We start from the raw sequence: 10,402 nt of genomic DNA on the forward strand, positions 1-10,402 counted from the left end.
ACAAAATAATTAATATCTACAAAATAACTACATACCTTTAGTAAACTTTCATTTCACAACAGGCAACACTTCACTTTAAAAGCCCACCTTTAAAAGCAATAAGCATTTAATGCATGGTTTATAACACACTACAATGAAGTTTATGTAGATATGGCATTTTAAAGTTTTTATTCATGTACAGTAATTGTCAGCACTTATAACTTCTGTGAACACAAACACACACACACACACACACACACACACACACACACACACACACACACACACACACACGTATATGTCTATATGTACAGCAGCAACCAATTATGGGTGCTGAATACATTAATACATGCTTGTTATTAACACTTTATGAGATGATTATATATTTTTTATAAATGAGGGAGGGGGGACTTAAGTGTTTTGTCCATTTACCTAATAAACTGACCCTTCAGATCAAAGAGACCACTGACCACAGACCAAAGAGATAACTGAAATACTTGTGTTCACCCTGTTCATTTAGTTGTTGCATCATAACCACACTGAACAATGTTCAATATTCCAAACAGAATCTGGTGCATGAAACATTTTATTACAGAGAACTAAAATCCACTCTTCAAATACTTTTATTTCAACTTTTTTTCCTCCTCTTTGAAATACCTGGAGCTCTGTACTACAAAAACTGCACCAATTTTTCTATTCTGTAACAAAACCTAAATGAAATCTTGAGTTACAACCTCTTTGCCCCTTTTTTTTATTATGCATTTTGCAGTTTGTCAATTAGATCAGTAAGTTACCACTTAGTATTCTCCCTCACTTTTTGTGATGTGGGATTTGACAACGCAATCAGTTGCCAACATTTTGAATTAAACTTTTTGTACAACATGGATCTCAGTTTCAGTTTAGAGTCATTTTGAAAGTGTCATGCACTGATGTACTGTTTAAAAGCACTGTAACAATTTTTTTTTTATTCAACATGTAATTTTATTGTTCAATAAAGCAGAAATTCACTGATGCGCTGACTTAATTTTTTTTACATCCCACAATATGGCTGCGCAATTTTGTAAAAAAAAAAAAAAAAATGCAATTATTTTGACATTTATGTTTGAGACTGTGTGGTCATTTTAGCATCACAATTTTCACTTAATATGCAAAAGTATTATGAAATACTATTAAAATTGTAATGATGTGACACTTGTTTGTGTTTGTACCAAACAAACATGTTTTATTTCTAGCGAACAAGTTTTGAAAACCAGGGCATCTCTACATTATAATACTGTTTTGTCACATATTTGTTCTTTTAAAAAAACTGCAGCATCTGCATTTTGAATATCGCACTTCGCCGCATTGCCATTTTCACTAATATGTCAATAAGCGTGCAGCCCTATTCTACACTGTGGGACATTGGGTAAAATGGAGCAAATGAGGCTTTACATCTTCAGCTCTTCACACATTCACAGCCAATTACCACACGTTCTTTCTGGTCCCAGAACTTGAAACCACGTGGCAGGTTGATATTTGGTTTTTGGTTATAAGGATATTGCCGCTAAACCAATAAGACTGTAAGACCAAAACTTGTTACAGGATGCTGAACTTTGCTGACTCACTTTTAATCCAAATATTTTAACAGATATACTACACAGGAAACCGAGTACCTAAAGCATTCAGGAAGACTAGGACAAAAAAATTAAGTTAAAATGGGACATTTTTTCTGAAGCAAAACTGCCATGTTTCTGAGCTACCAGAAGCCATTAAATCTTGAGTAACTGTACAGTTTTATTCCACTCTGTTATAAGTGTCAATATCTGTCAATAAATATTGAAGTACAGGGAGGGACTGCACAATAATCTCTGAACTGAAATTAATTTATAAACTAACATGAAAGACAACTGATTTTCAATCAAGTTCAATTGTTTGGTGTAACTTTTAACTATCAATGATGGTCCCATTTTACCTGAATATATAGTATCAAGTGAGATAATGGTTCTTTTTTTTTTTTACAGGGCTAAAGTTGGAGAACTTTAACACTTTACCTCCATTGAAAATAGCAGAAGCTATTTAAGTTACACAAGACTTAAAAATTTTAGTTGTTTTTGTCATCTACCAAAAAGTGTCCAAAAGCACCTGAATTCACCCTTCACAAAAACCCAACTTGCCCTAAACACATTTATCATCATACTCTTAGGATGAACAGCTTTAGGATCTTTGAATTATGACTGCACTAAAAAGGTTTTACAGAAGCATTTCTCACCTTCTCAATGAACACATTTCCTCAGGTGTTTTCATGAGGATGTGAAAGAAAAGCTGCCTGACAAATGTGCATGTTCTGTACTACATTTTACGACAACACAAAATTTAAAATCTTTATTTACCAGTAAATCTTACATTTGCTCAGTCACAGGGCTAAACAAGGACTTTGACATAATACGTGTGCAGATTACATTGTAGTCATTTTACAGGCAATGGAGTCAGTGAAGGGACAGTTCACCCAAAAATAAAAATTGTCATTATCTACACACCCTGGTTTTGGTTGGTTAGGTCTGGTTTAGTTTTGCAGTCCACAAAACAGACAAAACTGAAAAATAATGTAACCAATTGTCCTCAAGCTCCAAGATGCCAAGTTGACTTGAAAGACATAATTTACACCATGTTTTAAGCCTAAACCTTCACTGTAGATCTTTGGCTTGGAGTCACGTTCACATCATCTCAGCTGGGTGTCTGGAGGACTGTATGTGCACACAAGTCAACGGCATGTCGGGACTTTAGGAGACTTTGATTACAGCAGGTGAGCAGTCCCCCTCCCCCCATTTGACAACAGGTCACTTGCAACAGTTTTCCTGTGAAACTCCAGCAGTGTTTTATTGACCAAAGCAGTGTTTCTCAATCCTGGTCCTGAAGTACCACTGTCCTGCATTGTTTTAGATGTTCCCCTGCTCCAACACACCTGATTTAAATGATCAGGCTGCTATCAGGCGTCTGCAGAGGCTTGATGAGCTGATCATTTGAATCAGGTGTGTTGGAGCAGGGAAACATCTAAAACATGTAGGGCAATGTGCCCTGATGAACAGGGTTGGAAAATACTGGACTAAAAAATCTAAACCAGACCTTCTAATCAGCATGAGGGTGAGTAGATAATGACTGAATTTTCATTTTTGAGGTGAAGTATCCCTTTAACAGGGTTTCAAATTTCCTTCAAACTATGAACACAGTACAAGTAACAAACTTTCCAAACTCAGAATGATCCAGCAGTGGAATCAGTTTGATGCATTCCCATTTTACCTGTAAAAAGCAAAAAAAGAGGAATTAATATATTTTTAAAACGTTTTAGGTGTGATTCAACATGAGTTACTTTGAAGGCTGTACATTAGTGGAGACAAAAAAACACTTCAGTGTAAGAATGCAATTTAACAGCCACATAAACTACTCCCTCCAGAAATGAGGGAAAACCTAAACCTCATTAATGAATGCAAGATTTAATGCAGCACTGTAGCAACATACTGCATTAAATTTACCTACAGGACCTAAAACTGGCAGATTTTATAATCAGTGTAATAATAAACAATTCAAACACACACTGACCTTATCAAGATGCATTCAGTCCAGGCCTTTATATCCTAAACAGAAAAGATGACCAGTTTAGTTTCAACTTTCAAGACAATAAACATCCTCATTAGTGTCTGTATCAAACCCATCAGTGCAGTGAAGAATAATCATGAGGTTCAGGTGAAACACGGACTCACATGCAACTCATCATCAAGGTTTGACTTTATAATAAAGATTCAAGTTGATTTATTATTAAAAAAGGTGGTTCTATAGCTGCACTGAGATGCAGATTCAAACAGGAAAAACCCACAACACCCTGCAGCACGTGTAAATAATGCCTGGCCACAAACCACAAACAGTCCTGCAATACATATATCTGCCTGAAATTGTGGTGTGATTGGGAATTACAGTTCTTGCATTACAATTTTAATTTTTACTAAAAATAAAAAAAGTCGATGCGACGTTTGCTGGGATCTACAAAAACATTTTCTCACATGTTGAGAACTAAACAGATTTGTAGGCCAGGACATACCTGCAGAACTTCAGTACTTCAACATACCATATTTTGAAAAACTGCAATTGGGATATTACACTTGGCCATATTGTAATTAATTCTGCAGCCCTAAATGAAAATAATAGTTACAACCCTAATATAAACGTGGACAAAATAGAAACACCTTTAAGCAACACCTCAAACCTTCGAATTTAAAAAACAACAACATCCATTTCAAATGGATTTTAATTAGACTGCATTAGTTTTAGCAATGCAAACATAACCTAAAACTACTGAGTGCAGGTTGATCGCCCTAAAACTTAAAGATTTATGCCCGTCAGTTGCACACGCAAACAAACCAATTATGCTCAATGCATGCATGGATGCAGCAGACTTTGAAATATAACGTCAATATTTAGAAAAGTAATACCTGGGAATTCATTAATGTACTAATCAAGTCATTTTAGTCCAAACAGAAGATTCACTGGGATGTAACTTTCAAATTTAAGCTGTAATTTGTCGAATGAGGCCCAGTTCAGCTCATTACTACCTTTTCAGACCATGAGGTCGGTTTGGCGCTACTGCAGCAGCAGCAGCTAACAATGACGACCTGTGCGTAAATAACCGCAACAAACAGCCACAGGCAGATTCATAAATACAGCCACCTACGACATAAACAATATAGACTCAACATGTAAATAATTACCGTAAACAGATGTACACATGTCGGTGTTTGTCTCCCGGCCACAACACGTCCGACCTCCTTCACCGCAACAAGGAAGAGAGGATGTTAATGAGGCTGAAGCTCAATTTATCTCTTTATCAAAACCACGTGTTCACTGCTGTCTGCCGTCACATAACAGGAAGAAGCTTCCGGGTCTGACGGAGGAGCCTGTAAAAGAGCCAAATACACCCGTAAATTATGCACAGTATTTTCTCTTTAATGCACGCAAATGCATATTATTATTGAAATAATATTTTTTTTTAATAAGAGAAATTTATCAACAAATACTCAGACATAATTTAATTACCAGCTAAGGGTGGCGTTGTTGTGCATAGAAACATAATTCTGGACTAATAAAATATAAAAATTAGCGATAAAATATTTCACAATAATTTTAAAATAGCTATCAAATAAATCTTAATTAAAAATAAGTATAGGAATCACCAAACAGTAATATTATCTGTTGTTGTTCTTTATATTATATATACCCTATATTTTATGCTAATTGCGTGTCTTATTTTGTAGTTTTTTGTTAGATTTTTGATTGGGGGCTGAATTTGAGGTGATTTTTCATTTACCCTTCAGTATAATCATTTTGTGCAATAATTCAACAATGCAATACTCTCGTTTACACTGGCATCAATGCTGGACTTATTGACACTTATGAATAGACCTATTTTTTTTTTTTCATTTACTGTGTAGGATAATACACACATTTTTACATTCTTTTTTATTATCAATGAAGTTTTTCTGATTATGATTGTGATTGATTTTACAGGGAGGATCCAAGCTAATTAATAATGTAAATAATCTCCCTATTTTTACCCTCAGCAGATGGTGTCTCACCATGAAAATGTAGGGTCATTGCCTTGTCTTCACATATGTGTATACACCACTGACTGTAAATAAATAAGTATATACAAAATATATATCAGTGGTACAGATTGTATGAGTTGAACTTAATAAATTGGTGTATTATAAGCCTTTTATTTGCAGTCCCTAACATGAAAACACGTTTGAAACCATGACTTATTCAATCAACACACTTGTTTAGTGATTAAACATTAATAAGTCACTGGAGAGATAACCAACTGTGTGGTTCAATAAGCCCGTGATTGAATACCACCTGCTGTTTTAAACCACATTCCCACACACGCAATGACGTTTTAAACTACAAAATGACGTCTCAGATATTGCTACGGTATTCCTATTGGTACAAAAAGGCCAACAACAACTCACTGCCTGTGTGTCAGGTATAGTCATAAAGAAGCGGTGTGACCTGCTGCAACATTCAGTTATTCAGTTCATCATTGGACGGTGCCTGAGCCACCATGAGAGTCTTAATAGGTATGTACGTTATTTAATAATTGCATCTTTATGTCGCTCGAAAAGGTCAATGTGACATAACGCTACCAGCTAGCTGTTGGTTAATGCCAGCATTGCAGGCATGGATTGAATGTAATGTATCCGTAAGTTACATGTGCATTGTTCGCCCATGAAATAACAGTAAAAAGCGTGACAGCTGTGTGAGTAAACCTGGAAACTGTCGCTACGATTTGAAAGTTGTTGTATGGCTAAATTTGCCAAAGTTATGCACAAAAGTCCTGTTTTGTAAGCATGCATAGTACGCATGCGCACCCGTCATGAGCTTATGGCGCATGTGTAGAAGAGAACCCTAGAGCCACGAAAGTTATCGCGAGACTTACAATTTTAACCTGATTTGACGTGCACAGTAAAGAGCAACGTATACAAATCTCGCGAGAGTTTCGCAAATCAAGGGTTCCCAGTAGAGACGACCCTGATTCTAGTGCCTTTAGTTTGACATTCGTAAAGTTTATGATGACATCTGATTGCATTCAGCACAGTGTGTTTGCATCAGAATCTAGCGCAATCAATATTATAAATCATTCAAATCAGGCAAATACGACCTGAACCGTCTGTTCTCTCAGCCACATTTACTGTAACTGGTAGCTGATAGAATATGTGTGATTCTTCTGTTTATTATTTTATTTAATCAGGAAGTCACATTGAGATCTCGTTTATAAGTGAGACCTAAGTCCATACTAAAAAATGAAATACATTAATAAAGTAATGATTCTTATGTTGCTTATAGTAATAATTTTATTTGTGATTAACATACATTTGCCTTCCATGACCCAAGTAAATGCAAAAAACTGGCATGAATTGTCTTTAACAATGATTGCTTCATTATGTATGTATAATTGCAAAACACAAACAATGCGGCAGACAGTAGCAGCAGTTCTTTTATAAAATAAAATAAGAATAATAAATAAAATGATTAATAATGTAATATCATGGTAGAGTTTGTCACAGTCTGGTACGGTATTGAGACTTTTTTTCAATCATAATATTCAGTGTATTCTTACATCTCTTAATATAGACAACAGCATGACAAAAGGTAAACAATGCAGTATAAAATATTCTTGTCATGAAATTTTATGTAAATCTGGAGTGACGTTTAATAAGGTAGTAATTTTGGAATAGTCCTTTGTAGGTGAATAGAAAAAAATGCTGATCTCACCTGACAGAGAGGGAGGACCACCCAGCCTCTGATACAACAGCAGAGCTGGGTAAAAGACAGCATCTAGATGTTTAAGATGAGAGACAGGGGCATGTCTATAAATAACATCGTCAATATCTAATACAGTATGTTGCTTTTCTTCTGTATCGTCTTCTTTGTAGGAGGGGGATCTGGTTTTGTGGGCCGTGAGTTGACTCGCCTGCTCAAAAACAAAGGTCATGAAGTCACAGTGATCTCTCGACAGCCTGGTCCGGGGAAGATAACATGGGTATGATCTCTGGTTAATTCAGAGTCAAACAGAAGGGACCAAAGCCATTTCTCATCTTGGGGAGATCCTGATTCATAACAGCACTTTGTAATGTCAAATAGGGCTGCAAATAACAATTATTATCAATTTATCTGCCAATCATATTCTCGATTAATTGATTAGGTGTTTGGTCAGTAAAATGTCAGAAAATTGTGAAAATGATAATCAGTGTTTCCTGAAACCTAAAATGATGTCCTCAAATGTCTCAACTGTCAAATAGGATTATAGAAACCAGAAAATATTCACATTTGAGAAACTGAAATCAGAGAATTTGTATATTTTTGTGACTCAAAAAGATTAATAATTGGTGATTGATTTAACAGTTTACAACTAATTGATTCATCAAATTACTGCTGCAGCTCTAATCTCAAATGTCTGTGGAAGCTTTTGATTTTTTCTCCTCTGTGCTTCTGCAGGGTGAGTTGGAGTCTAGTGGCCTCCCACCATGTGAGGGTGCTGTCAACTTGGCTGGAGAGAATCTGATGAACCCACTACGATGGTGAGAGCGACAACTACGTACATTGATGTTAAAGGGATAGTTCACCCTAAAATGAAAATTCCGTCATTATCCACTCACTCTCATGTTGATTAAAGGTCAGGTTCAGAATCTCCCAGACTTTGTATGGTGAATGAATAAGTGAATGGTAGTTTTAGCCTAAACTTTCACTGTAGATATTTAGCCTGGACCCCTGGTTACTTTGTGTGTGCACACCGCACACAGTTCAGACCTGATCTGTTTTTATTTGTGGTTTCAGGTGGAATGAAAGCTACAAAAAAGATTTGTTCTCCAGTCGTATCGACACTACAAAAGCTCTGGCTCAAGCCATCGCCGCCTCCCCCAGTCCTCCTCACTCCTGGGTCCTGGTATCAGGTGTAGGTGAGGTTCTGCCTGATAATAAAACTTGACAGTCTGGTCTGCTGTTAGTGGCACAAAAGACCACACAAAGTCACAAATAGTATACAGTGACATTATTTAGTATTTTGCCTTTTGACTTGCAGCTTGTTACAAGCCCAGTCTGACAGCCCAGTATACAGAAGACAGTGAATGGACACCATTTGACCTCCTCTCCAAACTTGTGAGGGAGTGGGAGGCCACGGCACTTCTTCCGGAAAATATTGCAAAAAACACCAAACAAGTCATCATCAGGCCTGGTATGTAAACAATAGTTATTTCACTGTAAGTGAACTTTGTTATACAGTGTCAGTAAGTTGCACATAGAAAGCTCATGTGTAACAAACAGGCTGGATTTTCATAAATTGTAAAAGAGGGCACTAAAAGTGAGAAATGTTGAAGTGTAAAAAAAGTAGTGAGTTAATTTTTCCCTGGAAGGAGTGCTTGCTCACCGCTGTTTGAGAACAGCTGATGCAATGTTTCTAAATTTCTTTTGAAATCTTGCTACTTTTTTGTCACTCCACAACATCAGAAAAATATTTTGGTCTAAATGTACCTGCAGGGTTTTGGGTGGTTAGTCAATGTAAACATAAATGTTTAGCACAGCATGATATTAAGAGAAAATTATTTAAATAGTATTGCTTTTTGAAGGCAAATTGCACAAATTACTGGATTGGATTTTAGAGAATACAAGCAAGAAGCAGCAGGACTATTGATGTAAGAAGCTAAAAAATGTACTGCTATGCTTCGCCTTCAGATAACCTTTTTTCAACAGGAAACCACCGTTATATGAGCCAAATATCTGCTCTCTCACGCTCAACCAGACTCCATTAGCAAAATCAGTAATTTTACCTTGTAGAACACAGGAGCTCCTGGTGTACCGCCGTTATAAAAGACAAGTATCACTTTCTCCAAAGCCACCAGACTCCATCAGCAAAAACAGTCACTCAGTGACCTCGCAGGATATGTGAGTTACTGGGCTGCTGCTGTTTCGATCTGTATGTTTTATTGTGTGACTTTGGTGAATCCAAACAATCCCTTTAAAGCACTAAAGTCACAGAATAGCACAAACGAAATAGACAGACTAGAAGTATGTCAAACAGCCCCACTTCAAAAAATCAAAACTATTCCTTTAGTATTTTGTTTAGACTTGGACTGGTAAACATCTGCTCCTCCCTCTCTCCACCAGGGGCAGTATTGGGTCGCGATGGTGGTGCCATGAAGCAAATGCTGCTGCCCTTCTGGCTCGGCCTTGGGGGCACCCTGGGGTCAGGACGTCAACCATTTCCGTGGATCCACGTCTCAGACCTGGCGGGACTCATCGCTCACGCCCTGGAGCCGCCTGCTGACGCCCCGTCTCCGACGCCACAGGTGTTCAACGGTGTCGCGCCTGCGCTGAACACCAACTACGAGTTCACTAAAGAGCTGGGTCGGGTCATGAGGAGGCCCACCATTTTCCCTGTGCCGAGCTTCGTCATGAACACGTTGATGGGCTCTGAGAGGGCCGTGGTCCTCACGCAGGGCCAGAAGGTCATACCAAAGAGGACTCAAGAGGCCGGGTTTCAGTACCAGTACCCGGACCTGTCCTCAGCCCTGAAAGAGATTGTTGGGAGTTGAAATGTTGTGTGCTGACTTTTCTGTAACTGTGTTCATATTTACTGTGTTTGAACAATATAAACAACTATGACAGCTCAAATCAATACTTGAACAAGAACTAATCATGACAAAGAGGAGGACGGTCATATTCTTTACTTATAAGACTGATCAGGAAATGTTTTTCATGTCGCAGAAGACAAGTTTATGAATCAGGGTTTAAAATCTGCAGATTTTTGTTTCTAAAGGGTTTGTTCAGACTTTATATTAAATACACATTGAGGTGCACTGGGATATGATTGTTCAAGCTGGATTGCTGGTCAGCAGTGAAA

At 37.3% G+C, this 10,402-nt stretch overlaps 1 protein-coding gene across 1 annotated transcript; it reads left to right on the top strand.

Moving 5' to 3' along the window:
* The first annotated feature begins 5,924 nt into the window (after nt 1–5,924).
* On the top strand, nt 5,925–10,173 carry sdr39u1 (short chain dehydrogenase/reductase family 39U, member 1). Its single transcript, XM_084732212.1, has 6 exons — nt 5,925–6,083; nt 7,440–7,546; nt 8,002–8,084; nt 8,341–8,462; nt 8,585–8,737; nt 9,667–10,173. Exons 1-6 carry the CDS (start codon nt 6,068–6,070, stop codon nt 10,092–10,094), a joined length of 909 nt encoding a protein of 302 aa, XP_084588338.1. The 5' UTR covers nt 5,925–6,067; the 3' UTR covers nt 10,095–10,173.
* Nucleotides 10,174–10,402: the final 229 nt, after the last annotated feature.

Source organism: Lutjanus erythropterus, chromosome 12, assembly GCF_056507025.1.
Source record: "Lutjanus erythropterus isolate fLutEry1 chromosome 12, fLutEry1.hap2, whole genome shotgun sequence".
NCBI classification, from domain to species: Eukaryota; Metazoa; Chordata; class Actinopteri; order Lutjaniformes; family Lutjanidae; genus Lutjanus; species Lutjanus erythropterus.